This window comes from Myotis yumanensis, unplaced genomic scaffold, assembly GCF_028538775.1.
Source record: "Myotis yumanensis isolate MYYU_CA2020_CCGP unplaced genomic scaffold, mMyoYum1.0.hap1 SCAF_17, whole genome shotgun sequence".
Classification (NCBI taxonomy): Eukaryota; Metazoa; Chordata; class Mammalia; order Chiroptera; family Vespertilionidae; genus Myotis; species Myotis yumanensis.
The window spans coordinates 4,989,300-5,005,964 of NW_027223768.1; the positions used below are offsets into that span (position 1 = coordinate 4,989,300).

The 16,665-nt window shown below is 46.7% G+C and overlaps 1 protein-coding gene across 2 annotated transcripts; it reads right to left on the reverse strand.

The window, feature by feature from the left end:
- Positions 1 to 2,257: 2,257 nt before the first annotated feature.
- Positions 2,258 to 7,856, reverse strand: HENMT1 (HEN methyltransferase 1). Of its 2 annotated transcripts, XM_070396380.1 has the most exons (7): positions 7,780 to 7,856; positions 6,630 to 6,755; positions 6,114 to 6,226; positions 5,129 to 5,263; positions 4,636 to 4,815; positions 3,873 to 4,050; positions 2,258 to 2,873 (listed from the first exon to the last, which is right to left on the reverse strand). In XM_070396380.1, the coding sequence occupies exons 1-7, from the start codon at positions 7,801 to 7,803 to the stop codon at positions 2,469 to 2,471; spliced, it is 1,161 nt and encodes a 386-aa protein (XP_070252481.1). In that variant the 5' UTR covers positions 7,804 to 7,856; the 3' UTR covers positions 2,258 to 2,468. The 2 variants fall into 2 exon arrangements, with proteins under 2 accessions (XP_070252481.1, XP_070252480.1); XM_070396379.1 differs by lacking the exon at positions 7,780 to 7,856 and having other exon boundaries at positions 6,630 to 6,794.
- Positions 7,857 to 16,665: the final 8,809 nt, after the last annotated feature.

Sequence of the window (16,665 nt, forward strand, 5' to 3'; positions counted from 1 at the left end):
TTTCAGTTAAAGATTCTGTCACTTGCCAAGGTCAGAAAACAGACGTGAAAGGACCAGTGTATAACTTTTCCCTGGGGGTTTCCCCTCAAAAGATACTTCGCACCCCGAGGCAGCTCCTGCAGCCCCGGCCATGAGCCTGCAATGAGAGACCTGCGTCTGAATCCAAACGCCCTTCAGAGCCTACTGTCTTTCTTTTTCTTTTTAAAATTTGTATTTATTTTAGAGACAAAGGAAGGGAGAGGGAGAGAAACATTGATGAGCTCCCAGGCCCAGCTTTCTTATTATGACTCAGCGTTTAGTGCTTTTCTCTCTCTCCCTCCCCCATCCTCTCCCCTTCCCCCTTAATTTACCTCTTCCTCTCTGTGCATCATACACCTGGTAGCAGCACATACTAGTATATGGAAATGAAATCTTTCCATGTGCATGATAGGAAATCTCTGGTGGAGTCAGTCCATCCCACATTACACAAGATGTAATTTAGACATTCCCTGAGTTGGTGACCTCTATTCCAGATGACCCAGCACTAAGGAAATGTCACACCTTCCTGTCTGAGTTAGCTCAGACCCCATTCCTATGCAGTTACAACTCAGGCAGGTCGAGCTGTCTCCTGAACCATTTCTCTGAAGAAAGTGACTTCACTACTAGATCTTTAAATCATTTCAGCAGCGCTTTCCTGTATGGCGAAAGCTTCAAGCCTCCAGAGGAAATTGGCAGACTAAGTTTTGGGGTGTTTTTTTGTTTTGTTTTGCTGTTGTTGTTTTGCATCTTGTATCAGGAGTCCTCAAAGCAAAAGAATGCATTTACTGTAAGTGAGAAAGTGTGCCACCTTCTGGTATTGAGCTTCAGTGATTCAGTTTAAACATACCTCTCCCATGTGATCCTGTGCCTGCCCTTCTTTCCCCATATTCCATGTTATGATCAAAGGAAGTGGTTTTTTTTTAATACAGTTCCATCAACCTCAGAGAGAGGGAGGAAGGAAGAGAGAGAGACAGAAACATCAATGATGAGAATCACTGACCTGCTGCCCGCCCCCCCCCCTCCCCCCCCCTCCCGCCGAAGCCTGCAACCCTGACCAGGAATCAAACTGTGACCTCCTGGTTCATGGGTTGACGCTCAACCACTGAGCCAGCACCAGCTGGGCCAAAGGAAAATCTTTTCAGCACTAATTTTAAGTAATTTGAAATGACTACTTTGAAGTCATTTTTCATACTTTGCTTAAATAGGATAAAAGTGTCTCCCTTTAGTATGGGATTAATGAAAGATTCTGTCAATTCACTTTCATGAGGATCCTACTGGAAAGGTCTGGGTGATCTGTATAAATGAAGAGACGGAGGGACAAGGCTGGACAGAGACACAGCAGTGGAAAGTCCGTCTGTTTGGTAAAAGCAATGAAGCCAAGTCCAGGCTGAGGTGCGGGAGTCGGGAGCAATGCAGTGTTTCTGGGAAAGACGATGAACTGATCAGAGCCAGGGTCCAGCGGACAGATGGGGTGGCGAGGGGAGGGATGAATGTAGCCATGCAGGCAGAGTATACTATTAGGCAGGGCACTGAGCTCATTTTCAAGGTAAGTGCATAACTGGGGTGCCACTAGCTTTGAAGACGACTTGCAAGGTGAAATTCCCATTGTATACACTTATGGCTTCGCCATTCTACCAGCTTGGTGGATCTCAGCAATATGACGTGCCCCCTATCTGGGGATGTCCCCAAAGGCATGCACATATCCGAGATAAAGCATGGTAGCCGTAGCATGAAACCACTCTTTCCCCCCATTACATGAAGCAGTGCTTCGCTCTCCTCCATGACTATCTCCACCCGTTCCAGCGGTTCTCAACCTGTGGGTCGCCAACCTGTGGGTCGTGACCCCTGTGGGGGTCGAACAACCCTTTCACAGGGGTCGCCTAAGACCATCGGAAAACACATATATAATTACATATTGTTTTTGTGATTAATCACTATGCTTCAATTATGTTCAATTTGTAACAATGAAAATACATCCTGCATATCAGATATTTACATGACGATTCATAACAGTAGCAAAATTACAGTTATGAAGTAGCAACGAAAATAATTTTATGGTTGGGGGTCACCACAACATGAGGAACTGTATTCAAGGGTCGTGGCATTAGGAAGGTTGAGAACCACTGTTTTAGGCTAAGTATGAGAGATCAGAATTTAGCCCCAAGGAAGTAGCGAATCCTAGAGAGATTTTAAAGCTACCCTTACCCCCTGGGAAAAAGTTGTAAACACTCAATTTTCTTTAACATTCTTTAATGCCAACAACAACAAAAACCAAGCATATCAGGAACTCTCTACAAACACTCCCAAACAAAACAAGCCTATTAAAAAAACACACACACACAACAACGTTGTCAAGTAATCTCAAAACTAAGTTACTTGAGTAACGGCTACACGAGAGCAGCCTGGCGAGCCCTCCCTTGGCTGAGAACCTGACTCTCGGGACGGCCGGCTCACGGACTCGCATCCCGCAGGTCGACCTTCACGGCGGACCCGTCCCGGCTCAGCCTCACCGTGCCAGCGATGAGCGCTCGCATCGTGTCCACGCTGTCACACAGGCGGTTCACCTTGGGATAAGCGAGCAGCCTTTCCAGCGGGACGTAGAGGTTATTCCCAAAGCGGAACGGTTCGGGAGACTTCTCGATTTTGCGTTTCTCGAGTTCTGTGAAGACTGGTCCAGAGAAGGTGACGAGCCCGGTGTCGCTGACCTGGTGGCCGTCCCCATCGCCGCGCTGTAGGATCCTCAGGCTGGAGACATATCTCTGCCTCATGCTTTGGATTTGCCGAGACACCTCATTTGCTAATGCGAGTTTACGGACTTCCTTTTGCTGTAAACTCGGATAGGAAACGGAATAAACCTGAAGCCGGGAGGAAAAAACCGCTTAGGATATAGGAAAATGTCCCAGACCATGAGTGGTAACTTCCTACCACATGAAGAATTAACTCTATGGCCCTAGCCGGTTTGGCTCAGTGGATAGAACATCAGCCTGTGGACCGAAGGGTCCCGGGTTCGAGTCCAGTCAAGGACACATACCTTGGTTGCAGGCTCCTCCCTGGCCTGAGCCCTGGTCAGGGCTTGTGCAGGAGGCAACCAATGGATGTGTTTCTCTCGCATCGATGTTTCTCTGTCTTTCCCTCTCCCTAAAAAATCAATGGGAAAATATCCTTGGGTGAGAATGAAAAAAAAAAAAGAATAACTGTATAGTTAGTATGTGCAAATGTGAAACCCTACTAATTGTAAATACTGACACATGGGGTCAAAAAGGAAAAGTGTTGCTAATTAAAGAGGGAGATGTGTTTGTTCTTCCCCATACCTCTGAAATCAACGGGTCTGAGGCGCTTGGAGGCTCAGTTCCAAATCAGTTTCTGAGCCCAGCAGTGAAATGCCTGCTGGCTTTCCTCTTCCTGCCAAGAACCCTGACGCATTCCACAAAGGAGGCCGCTGGCCCAACAGCTCAAAAGACCACCCATCTCAAAGCTCCGACAGCAGTGGGGCTCGTAGGCTTCTCCCAGGGTCACCCTCAGAATCAGGCCACCACTCCTCTCTGCTGCGGGGACTCTCGGTAGGGAACTGTTCACCATCGAGGTACATGTAGTTCTTGTCCCGACAGCTGCCCCACAAAGAACACTCAATCTACACGGCCGGCGTGGCTCAATGATTGAGCATTGACCTATGAACCAGGAGGTCATGGTTCGATTCCCGGTCAGGGCACATGCCTGGGTTGCAGGCTTGGTTCCCAGTGGGGGATGTGCAGGAGGCAGCCCAATCAGTGATTCTCTCTCATCGATGTTTCTATCTCTCTCTCCCTTCCTCTCTCTGAAATCAATAAAAAATAAATTTAAAAAAGAACACTCACAATCTTATAAACGTGCTGACCACACTGCTCTGCCACACAAGATTCCGTGGCCGGCGCTCCGATTTTCCGGAAGACCCCTATCTGGGTACAGTAGCCAACATTCCCAGCTCCTTCCGGTGGCTCCCCCACGCCAGTAAACTCCACGGAGTAATTGTAGAAACCTGCCACCCCTAAGGCCCTGGGATCAAAACAAGGAGAGAGATCGTTTTTTTCTAAACTCGGAACTGCTGTTACATAGACAGCAATTCCCGGTAGAACAGAACTCGAACAATGCAAGGAACCAAGAGACCGCTGAGCTGCAGGTTCTTACACATCACACTATGCCACAGTGTGGGGTCTGCTTGCTTCTCGGAGGGGCATTCAGGCAATGACTGCGAGGGTGATGAACCACAGGACCATGGAGACAGGGAATGTGGGACAGGGCAGAGGAATGGACAAGGACACCACAAGGGCTATAATCCCAACTCCTATTTGGGTTTAGAATTGAGCCAAGAACCCATGGAGCTCCTGGGAGATGCCCCTGGGCCAGGGCACCATTCAATGCCACACCTTCCCTCGGTCCTGTTTCCTGACGCCTCCACCCGGTGGGCACACACCTTCCCACACCCGCCTGAGACATGAGAGAGAGAAGGAACTTCCCACTGGCTTGGCTCATGTGCTCTGCAGAAGGAAACCCCATCAGTCACATATCCATCAAGGTTTGCTCCCCAGGATTTTAAATGCCTGTGGGGGACCCGAGAAACCAAGACACCTTTGCACTCACCAGGTCTGAAACTGCTTCCTATTCCACTCAAATTTGTGATCTGAATCTCTCAAGGTCACTGCCGGGAACAGGGGGTTGAAGTCCGAGTTGGGCGTGCTGATGACAACCATGGCCGGAGACAGGTACCCAAACACGACTTCGGGAAACCTGGCCAGGTCCTCAGAATCCAAATGTTCTATTCTGAAAGGGTCAGCGGGGACAGAGCGAGTCAAATCGAGCTTCACTTGCACGATTTCCCTAACTGACTTCGCAAAACAAGGTCTGTCTCTACGTTGATGTATCCCCCCTTGGAGGGTGTAACAGTGACCCTGAAACGGCCTCGTGCTTCCCTTTGCCCATCCCGGATGAGATGGGGTGGTAACAGGTCAGTCCCAACCGACAAGCAATTTCCTTTACAAATAAAAACCCAGATTACATTTAGGGAACAAAGTTTACGAAGACTAATCCAGTGACATTTTCCTAATGATACGGAAGGAATGCGTTTAATACTTACAACTCGATACACGTGACTAAGTCAAATCCAAGCAAACGAGAATCTCTCTCCACAGCAGAGCCGTGGTACAAGATGATCGACAGATTCAGGTCCCGGGGGCTTAGATACTCCCCCGAGAATGGAGACAATCGACACCTGCAAAAGCGTGATTGTAGAAGTCAGCGCATTTGAGCACAATTGTTCAGAGTTATCCCAACGACAGACATGAGAATAACTTCCTTTCATGGAGGGAGTAACTGGCCAATCAGGTTCTGAATATTTGACATTGCTCTCATTTTTAATATTTTTGGTCTCCCGGCTGACTTTGGATCAGTGATTTTCAGCTTCTTGACCTTTAAAAGAAACACCCTTTTGAAACAATCCCTGGAAATCCAATATATACAGGATATTGGAGAGCTGCTCTGCTTCAAACTAGAGATGGCTGCCTGGGGCTCTGCCGTTACCATGGCGTCCAGCATCAACCTAATTAGATTCTTGCCCTTTGAAACTGAGTCTGCAATGGGCTGATGACGATAATTACTTAATTGAGACTCTACTTTCTACATTGGTAGGAAACAGGTATTCACAGCGTATACAGCTAATTAGCATGAGGGCAAAGTCATTATTCAGAGAGCCTGAGGCTCTCTTGGTGTATAATGTGCAACGCATTTTAAGATTTAACATAGTGTCGCCCTAACCCGTTTGGCTCAATGGATAGAGTGTCGGCCTTCGGACTCAAGGATCCCAGGTTCGGTTCCTGTCAAGGGCATGTACCTTGGTTTTGGGCACATCCCCAGTAGGGAGTGTGCAGGAGGCAGCTGATCAATGTTTCTCTCTCATCGATGTTTCTAACTCTCTATCCCTCTCCCTTCCTCTCTGTAAAAACAAAAACAAAAACATTTAACATAGTGTAAATCTTGCATAAAATTGACCCTTCCTCTAAGCATATGTAATAGTGCCACTGGTTTTAGATCGATGCACCACTCCTCCAGAAACTAGGCATTACCTTTGCGATCCTATTTTATCTTTATTGATATCTACTCCAACAATCAGTTCCAGGCAACTGTGCGATTTAATCATCTGTATGAGGGAAGCATTGCCACACCCCAAGTCTGCCACCTGTAGATGAGACCAGTGTCATTTCAAAGACGTTTATAGCCAGAGAAGTCAAGTACGACCTTCTTTACAGGGAGTGGGCAGCAGAAGTGAAACCATAATAAAGCATCGTATGGAAGGATCTCTTTGGCAGAAAAGAAGTACATGAGAGGAAATTAATCTCGAGACGTGATAAGCCTGGGGGGTGGGGAAATAAGTCCGGTTTAACCTCACATGTTAACCAAGCGCTCGCTCAGGCCACTTCGCTCATCCAGCTCCTCCAAGCTTAGTTTTCCCTCTCTAACCCTTTCCCTCCTTGTGAGAGTATTTCCGAACAGTCTCTGGTTACTTACTAACCAAGGCTTCTGCATTTAACAAAACATTTTATAAGAGAGTTTTAATGAAATGTTTGGAAACCAAGACCTACCTTCTTGGGTTTGTGCTGATTCACGAGGTCGTTAACGAAGCTGTAACGCTGTCTGTATAGCGGAGGGGAAAAATTAATCGCCTTCTTGACGGGAAGATCAGAATGACCACCCACCACACCGTGGCCCTGAAAGTTTACAAACAAAAAGTGTTTTAAGTCACACATGACTTCGGGGATTCGGTAAGAAAAAAGCTTTATTTCCCCCAATTAATTGGCAGAACCGAATGGCCCGTCAACCACCTCTGTTTTCACTACAGCCATTATGTGGCCTTGCATTTCCTCCACAGTCCATCTAAGTCTCCTCCCTTATTACGAACCTGGCTTAATGCTTTCTATCGCTCAGAGTCAGCTGAATGGAAAATTGCTTATGAATGCATTTGATAAAACAGTTATAAGCCTCCTGGCCACAAGGGATCTTTCGTGAACTTCCAACGCCTGGAGTCCAGGCAGGCAGGAGGCTGGAAACTGTTCATGATTGACAGTCTCTTGTTGACCAACCTGAAGTCAGGCTCCTCTTCTGACTAGGCCCGGACCTGGACCTAGACCCTGTCGAGCCCAGTGTTAGCAAGATTCCTAAGCATCCTCTACCCTTATTATGTGATCAAACTCAGTCTCTGATTAAGTTCTTCATTTCCCATCCTGGATATCTGATCACTGTGGCCTGCCCTCAGCCAGAATCAGCCAGAATCTTAAATCTGTAAATCATTTAGCAAGAATCCCAAACTCTTGATGTCTCCTCTCTTTTCCATCCACTGACCCCTGCCTCTCACTCTGCTCAGAGGCTATAAATCCATTAGTCTTTGTTGTATATGGAGTTGAGCCCAGTCTCTCCCCTAACTGCAACGCGCTTGCTGCAATAGTCCTAATAATGGTGCCAGAACGTTTAACAGGACCCGTTAGGAAAAAGGAATTATGATTAAGCCTTAACAGCTACGCCTGCTCCTAAATACTACCAGCATTATAATGCAGTCCAAAAGGCACTTCTGTCCAAGAGAAATAAAATACAAGCCAAACATGCAACATTCTTGCAGCCTATTTTTTAAAAAGGTTTTTAAAGCGGAATCGTAATATTTTATTAACGCAATATACCTAAAGTTGCCAGAATAACTCTTGAGAGTCATACAAGCAGGTTAGGAAGGGCAGCAGTTACCTCTTTGTTGTTGCTCTGTTCCATTTTGTGTCTCCAAATTTCCTTGAAACAAAAATGTAGGTGTATCCTTCCAGGGATCAGCAACAACTGGGCTGTAAATTAAAAATTATCAGTTATAGGGGATGGGAAGTAATAAAAAAAATAAATCAGTTATAAAAAGAAGTGGGGTGAAATAGCTGCCTAGATCAGTAGGAAAGGGAGAAAGTGGTCTTTCTCCGTTCTCTTTCCGTGTTACCATTTAACCCACAGAATTTATTCAATACATTTTATTTCAGACAACAGCCAGCAGCTCAGAAACCTAAGTAATATGCCAAACCCAGCTAAATGCAGCCCAGGGTACCACTAAGGTACCATTCTTTCCTTTGACTGTTCTTTTACTTTGATACAAACTAAACAATCCGAGCAGTCTGACATTTCATTAAAGCCCTCAATCTCATTCAAATCGCTTGCAAGAGCCCTTTCACACACAGTCTAAATGAAATTTCAAGCGGGAGAAAAGTGTCCCACGTAATAAGCTATGGATGCTCCAACATCTATCCAATAATTCACGATGAACTTGAAGTTAAATTCTGGTTCTGATTGCACGCCTGTCTCTCTCAGCTACAATGTGGGCTAAAACGTAGGCAGGTGGCCGATGGGCTGACTCACAGGTGGAGGTGGTGTGCTGGGGGGGGGGGGGGGGGGGGGCAGTTTTCTGCTAACACCAGGAGGATGTCTGGCCCAATGAGCGGGCTTTGACAGTAATCCTTGCTACAGGTGCGATTTCCATGTAGGAGAGTTTTAAGGAAATAAAAACATTTGAAAAATGGTCTGGGTTTTTTTTTTTTCCTGCTTTTTTCCCTATTTCTTGTCTGTACTTGAGCCTCTCAGGCAGTACTTGGCCTTTTGTGTTTTCAGGCTAACTTGGTGAATCCTGCTGAACGATGTTAAAAAGGTGGGTTGCATCTGGCTCACATTGGTCCAGTTTGTCACGGGTCTCAAAACCCTGATTGCACATCCATTAAGAACCACCCAGATATTTAAATCATCATGACCAAGGTCCAGGCACTGATCTTGCGGAGTATTTCATTCTGTTGCCTAGGGCGGACGGAGGCTTGACCACAGCACTTTCTAAAATCTCAACCAATCAAGGTGGAGAACACCTGATACAGTGGACAATCTTCCTTGTTACAAACTTTCATACGAAGGGACATGTCTGTTCTCTTGGTACCAAGGACCTAGAATCTAGGTTCTAGATGAAATCGGGGCAGGTTAGGTGAAATGGACAGGTACTTGTTTGGGGTTCACCAGTGTCACTTTTTAATATCCTGGGGGGAAAAATAAAATAAAATGTAGGCAACATGTCAATGGCCTAACTTTTCGGGTTATTCTCTAACTCAAAGCCCGAACCCCTCCAGCTGCCCAGCCTCACAGTCCTGGGCAGGAGCCGGCGCCGGTCTTACCTGCGACCTAACGCGCAACCAGCCGGCAGAGCCCGGAGCCGCCCCTTCCCCTCGGCCCCGCCCCCGGCCCCGCCCCCGCCCCGGCCGCCGCGCACGCGCAGCCTCGCCGCGTGACGTTCCCGCGCCGGCACCGTCGGCTCTTGGGCGGTGCGCGCCCGCGTCCCCCGCGCGGCGCCCGCCCCCCGCCGCCCCCTCCGCGCTCCGAGGCGTCGGTTTGGGGTCCTAACGGCCGCCCTGGCGCAGGGCCCGCAGCCATTGCCAGCCGCGACTGTTGGGCGGGGGCGGCGCGTCCGCGGGCCGCGAGCTGTTTGTTGGGTGCGCGGCCAAAACTGCAAACGGCCCCGGAGCCCGAGGGGTCCCCGGCACAGCCCACGGGGGCCTTCGGGGTACCCGGGCTGGGTGAAGTTGCTGCAATCCCGCTGAACTCAGAAAAGCTGGCAGCCCCCAAACTCCAGCGGGCACCTTCTGCATGTTGGGGCGCAACTATCCGGTCTCCTAGAGGCGCCACTGTATGGGGCCCTCACCCGCTGCAGAGATGCCCCTTGACACTTTGCACATGAGTTACTGCTGTCCTGTCGGTGATGGAAGAGGAGAAGCCACGATGCCGCCTTTGGGGGTGGGGCATGTTTTTAGTCCTGTTTTATGTTATTAGTCCTATTTTATTTTTTTAATCTGTTTATTGATAAGGGAGAGGGAGAGAGAGAAACATCAATGATGACAGAGATGCCTCCTGCACGCCCCCCACTGGGGATGGAGCCTGCAACCAGGGCATGTGGCCTGACCAGGAATCAAAGGGTGACCTCCTGGTTCATAGGTGGATGCTCAACCACTGAGCCGCCCTGGGCCGGGCTTATTAGTCCTGTTTTAAAAGAGAAAGCTCCCTTGGAGGGGCTGCTCAGTTGGGTAGAGAGTGTCATATAGATACACCAAGGTTTCAGGTTCAATGCCGATCCCTGGTCAGGGCACATACAAGAAGCAACCAATGAATAAGTGGAACAACAAATCGATGTTTTCCTTTCTACCTCCCTTCTCTCTCTCTCTCTTAAATCAATCTATAAAAGGAATGACACTGACATCCTACAATATGGATGAACCTTGAAAACATTATGCTGAATGAAATAAGCCAGACACAAAAAGGCAAATACTGTATGGGAGTGAGGTGGTAGGGAAAATAATTTTCAGTAGCTCACTTTCGTGGACATGAGATTCTAGTCCTGTTCATTGTCTTTGCGGTTTTGTTACCTACCTGAAAACTGGACTGGAGCCTGACGGGAGGGAAGTGGAAGAGGGTATAGGGGAGATAGCTGGTGAGGGAGGGAGACTTGACTTGGGGTGATGAACACCCTATACAGTGACCAGACGATGTGCTGTGGAATTGTGCACCTGAAACCTGTATAATTTCATCACCCCAAAAATCAATAAAGAAAATTAGACTGGATCCTGAAGTCTAGTTCTCTCCAACATCTGACTAACATTTTTTTAAAATGTACTTTTATTGATTTCAGAGAGGAAGGGGGAGGGAGAGAGAGATAGAAACATCAATGATGAGAGAGTCATTAATTGACTGCCCTCCTGCACACCCCACGCTGGGGCCTGAGCCCTCAATCTGGGCATGTGCCCTGACCTGGAATCCAACCAGTGACCTCCTGGTGCATGGGATGGCGCTCAACCAACTATGCTGGCTGGGCCACAGTTTAAAATTGTTAAAGAAAAGTTTTTAAAGTTAACAGGTGACCTCTACAGGATTCCTGAATCTAAAGAGTTTTTGCCTTACCTGCTAGTTGGCTTGTCTATGAACTTAAATTCTCATATCCAGTTTTCTCTCCAAATGTGCCTATTTCATCATTCTCCTAGTCTCTCATCATTGATGTTTCTATCTCTCCCTCTCCCTTTCTCTCTGAAATCAATAAAAATGCATTTAAGAGGCTGAAAGTCATCCTTGGCTCTATCCTTGACCACACTTGGACATTAACACCTTGACCTCTTCAAGCTGTCAGTTGCATCTGTTCCTTCCTACAGCCAATGCCTTAGCTTTCCCTTTGTCATCTCATTTCTTCATTATACCTACTCTTACCTCCCTCTACCAGATTCTAAGTCCCACCGAGATACAGACCATGTTATACATTCTCAGAATGAGTTTCAAGTGAAACTGACCTTACACCCTGATTTGACTATTCCTCTCTAAACTTTGGAAATTTACCGAGTGTTGATTCATTCCGTTGAAAATGAGAAATAAGGTAACGCCCTCTCAGGAAGTATGCATCGTGTACCTCTTGTGGATCAAGTACTGGTTTGAGTGAAAAAAGACAGATAAAGGCCCTTCTATGATTCTAGTCCAGCAAGCGTGTCAGCCAGGCAATAAGTGAACAAAGGTTATCCCATGTACTATCTTGAGCCTGATGCTCAAAGTAGGATGAAATATTCAGAGAGCTTGGGAGAAAGCAATTGTATTTTGCATATAAAAGGAATCAATGTAACCCTGCCCACGTAGCTCAGTTGGTTAGAGCATCGTACTAATAATGTTCAACCCAAGGTTGCAAATTTGATCCCTGGTCAGGGCACATACAAGAATCAATCAATGAGTTCATAAATAGGTGGAACAACAGTCCTAGCCGTTTTTGGCTCCGGGGATAGAGCATCGGCCCTCAGACTGAAGGGTCCCGGGTTTGATTCTGGTCAAGGACACATTGCAGGCTCAATCCTGGCCCTGGTTGGGGCACATGCAGGAGGCAGCCAATCGATGTGTCTCTCTCACTTTGATGTTTCTCTCTGTCTCTCCCCCTCCCATTCTCTTTAAAAACCAATGGAAAAATATCCTCGGGTGAGGATTAACAACAACAACAAAAAGCTAAGTGGAACAACAAACCGACATTTCTCTCTCATCTCTATATCTCAATCTGTATTTCTATCTCCCTTCTTCTCTAAAATCGATAAATAAAAATTAAAAATAATAAGAGGAACGAATGTAAACAGTTTGTGGCCAGAGGAAAATTGCGCCTGATTAAGATACACAAATTCTTTGACACTCCTTTTGAGACACGGGGTCTGTGTTTCTTCATCTTTTGAATCTGGGTGGGTTCTGTGATTTCACCAATGAAGTGCCAGTTTCAGGCCCAGGTGTTAAGAGACTGGCCGTTTCTACTTCCTGTCTCTCGGAACACCTACTCCTGGAATCTGGATGCTAGGCTGCCAGCCCCACGCATAGGCCCACGTGGAGAGAAGCCAAGTGCACCCCACCCCACCCCACCCCATCCCCAGGCTGCCAGCACCAACCTGTCTTCCAGCCATGTGAGTGAACCGTCTTGGAAATGAATCCTCCAGACTCAGTTGAGCACTTTACTAACTGCCCGAGGGCCACTGGAGCCACTGCCCCCGCACCCAGAGCTGGGAGTGGCTGAGAATTTCCTCCTCGGTAGCGTTCTTTTGCTGATGACTGACTGGTATGGGTATATAAAAACCAGCTCCCTCGCCTTTCGATTGGAACAGCAATGGGGTACAATTTATACTCGAGTTCCCCCCGCTGTATCAGGCTAAAGCCATTATCCAGAGGACTTGATACGAAATTCTGACCCTACTTTTTAAAAAAAATGTATTTTTGGAGACCAAGATGGCGGCGTAGGTAAACACCGGAGACCGCTGCCGCAAACAACCATTTCAAAAATACAACTAAAAGACTGAACGGACATCACCCAGAACCACAGGAAGGCTGGCTGAAGAGAGACTCTACAACTAGAAGGAAAGAGAACAGCAAATCGAGGCTCAGAGGCGGCGCAGTGTGGAAAATACAAAGGTACCGAGGTGCGCGCGCAAAGCGGGCTGGTGGCTGAGGGCACGGTTGTCGTATTCTGTCGGGAGTGAGTCTCAGACTCTGGGCTCCAGATCCGGGCGAGTCTCTAGGGACCCAGACTCAAACGGGAGAAGCGGGATTATCCGGCATCAGTTGGAACCTGAGGGCAGCTTTCTCTCCGAAGTTTGCAGCGGCTGCCGGGGTTCTGAGAAGCAGAACCTCTGGGAACGGGACTGAGCGTGGCCATAACTGCTCCCTCCGCCCGCCCTGTTGATCCCGCCCCGCCCAAACCCTGCGCACAGCCATTTGCCGATCGCCTCAGGCAAAGGCTGGATTAGCGCCTCCCCAGAAGGCAGACGTTTTCCATACAGCTGATTCCTATAGCCAGTCGGCCTGGTGGTCAAACCCCTCTAGTGTTAACTACAACAATTAAGGCTTGGCTAGAACAAGACTGCGCACAGAGACCACAAGGGGGTGCACCAAGAAAGCATAAAAGATGCGGAGACAAAAAAACATGACAGAAATGGAGGATATGGAGCTAAGAATCGCAATTTTGAGGGCTTGCCATAAATTTGTGCAGAACCTCACGAAAACTAATGAGACCCTCGATGCTACGATAAAGAAATTAGAAAGTAAGCATACACGGACTGAAATAAAGAATATCATACCCAATAGCAGACCAGAGGAGCACAATAATCAAACCAAAGATTCGACAAAAAACACCCAATTGGAAAAGCAAAATGAAAAAAGAATCTGAAAGTGTGAAGATAGTGTAAGGAGCCTCTGGGACAGCTTTAAGCGGTCTAATATCAGAATTATTGGAGTGCCAGAAGATGAGAGACAGCAAGATATTGAAAACCTATTTCAAGAAATAACGGCAGAAAACTTCCCCCATCTGGAGAAAGAAATGGACTTACAGGTCCAAGAAGCGCAGAGAACCCCAAACAAAAGGAATCCAAAGAGGACCACACCAAGACACATCATCATTAAAATGCCAAGAGCAAAAGACAAAGAGAAAATCTTAAAAGCAGCAAGAGAAAGAGGCTCAATTACCTACAAGGGAATACCCATATGACTGTCAGCTGATTTCTCAACAGAAACTTTGCAGGCCAGAAGGGAATGGCAAGAAATATTCAAAGTGCTGAATACCAAGAACCTACAACCAAGATTACTTTATCCAGCAAAGCTATCATTCAGAATTGAAGGTCAGATAAAGAGCTTCACAGATAAGGAAAAGCTAAAGGAGTTCACCACCGCCAAACCAGTATTATATGAAATGCTGAAAGGTATCCTTTAAGAAGAGGAAGAAGAAGAAAAAGGTAAAGATACAAATTATGAACAACAAACATGCATCTATCAACAAATGAATCTAAGAATCAAGTGAATAAATAACCTGATGTACAGAATGAACTGGTGATTATAATAGAATCAGGGACATAGAAAGGGAATAGACTGACTATTCTTTTTTTTTTTTTTTTTTTTAATATTTTTTATTGATTTTTTTACAGAGAGGAAGGGAGAGGGATAGAGAGTTAGAAACATCGATGAGAGAGAAACATCGACCAGCTGCCTCCTGCACACTCCCCACTGGGGATGTGCCCGCAACCAAGGTACATGCCCTTGACCGGAATCGAACCTGGGACCTTTCAGTCTGCAGGCCAACGCTCTATCCACTGAGCCAAACCGGTTTGGCTAGACTGACTATTCTTGGGGGAAAAAGGGGTGTGGGAGATGCGGGAAGTGACTGGACAAAAATCATGCACCTATGGATGAACACAGTCGGTGGGGAGTGAGGGTGGAGGGTGGGGTGGGAGCTGGAAGGAGGGGAGTTATGGGGGGAAAAAAGAGGAACAAATGTAATAATCTGAACAATAAAGATTTAATAAAAAAAAATGTATTTTTATTGATTTCAGAGAGGTAGGGAGAGAGACAGAAACATCAATGATGAGAGAGAATCACTAACAGGCTGCCTCCTGCACACCCCACACTAGGAATGGAGCCTGCAACCCGGGCATGTGCCTTTGACCTGGAATCGAACGGTGACCTCCTTGGTTCATAGGTTGATGCTCAACCATCAAGCCACACCAGCTGGGCCGTGACCTCATAATTTAATCCATCATGTCCCTCTAATACAGCGGTTCTCAACCTGTGGGTCTCGACCCCTTTGGGGGTCGAACGACCCTTTCACAGGGGTCGCCTAAGACCATCGGAAAACACATATATCATTACATATTGTTTTTGTGATGAATCACTATGCTTTAATTATGTTCAATTTGTAACAATGAAATTGGGGGTCACCACAACATGAGGAACTGTATTAAAGGGTCGTGGCATTAGGAAGGTTGAGAACCACTGCTCTAATAGAACTTCTCTAAGAACCCTAAGCACTGAGGTTCACAGAGCTTCAGGTTTGTTGCTGTTTTTACATCTTCACCAAGGATATGTTTATTGGTTTTAGAGACAGGAAGGGAAAGAAACATCAGTGGAGGGAGGAACATTAATTGGTTGCCTCCCACATGCAGACGGACTGGGGACTGAACCCGCAACCTTTTGATGTACAGGATGACACTCCAACCAACCCAACCAACTGGTGGGGAATTTGCATCTTTTATAATAAAGGATATCTTTTATACTATTCCTTGTGATAAGTGTTGTCCTGAGTTCTGTGAGCTGGGATAGCAAATTATTTAGCCTGATGAGGGGGGTCACAGGAACTCCCGATTTGTATCCAAGGAGGACAGAAGTATGGGTAACCTGGGGACCCAGCTCTTATGATTGAGTGTATTCTTGTGGGTAGTCTGAGCCCTTAACATGTGCAGTCTACTAACTCCAAGTTGTTAATGTCAGAATGGAATTAAATGATAGGACACATCCAGGTGGTGTCCAAGGAGTTGGTATGGGGAAAGAAGCCCTCACACATTTGTTGTCAAGTGTTGTGAGTAGAGAAAATTTTCTTTTAAATATTTAGTACCTGCCAAGTGTCAGTCATTGTGCCTAGTACTGGGAATGATTAGCTGAAAGGTAGCCAGCGGTTCTCAACCTGTGGGTCGCGAACAATGAAAATACATCCCGCATATCAGATATTTACATGACGATTCATAAAAGTAGCAAAATTACAGTTATGAAGTAGCAATGAAAATAATTTTATGGTTGGGGGTCACCACAACATGAGGAACTGTATTAAAAGGTCGCGGCATTAGGAAGGTTGAGAACCTAGACTCTAGAGCCTCCCTGTGGTGGCCCCAGATGTCAAATAAGCAGACAACTACAGTATATGCAAGCTAGTATGCAAATTGTATGGCTTATTGGTTTTCCCTAGCATCCTTGAAACAAATTTAAGTACTGTAGTAGTAACAGTTACCCAAACACATTACCTGTTCTTTCATGCCTCAGAGCCTTTGCCCAAGCTACCTCTAACTAGACCAGTGGTTCTCAACCTTCTGGCCTTTAAATACAGTTCCTTATGTTGTGAGCCAACCATAAAATTATTTTCATTGCTACTTCATAACTGTAATGTTGTTACTGTTATGAATCGTAATGTAAATATCTGATATGCGGATGGTCTTAAGCGACCCCTGTGAAAGGGTTGTTCGACTGCCAAAGGGGTCGCGACCCACAGGTTGAGAACCGCTGAACTAGACTATCCTTTCCTCTTTG

Bases quoted from the DNA above. Each gene is read 5' to 3' on its own strand.
- HENMT1 (XM_070396379.1), bottom strand. From the start codon at position 6,794: ATGTGTGACTTAAAACACTTTTTGTTTGTAAACTTTCAGGGCCACGGT. The intron at 5,264-6,113 runs GTAATGCCTAGT...ACGCTTTTGCAG, and splicing joins GATAAAATAGGATCGCAAAG to GTGTCGATTGTCTCCATTCT. The intron at 2,874-3,872 runs GTGAGTGTTCTT...TCCCGGCTTCAG, and splicing joins GTCAGCACGTTTATAAGATT to GTTTATTCCGTTTCCTATCC.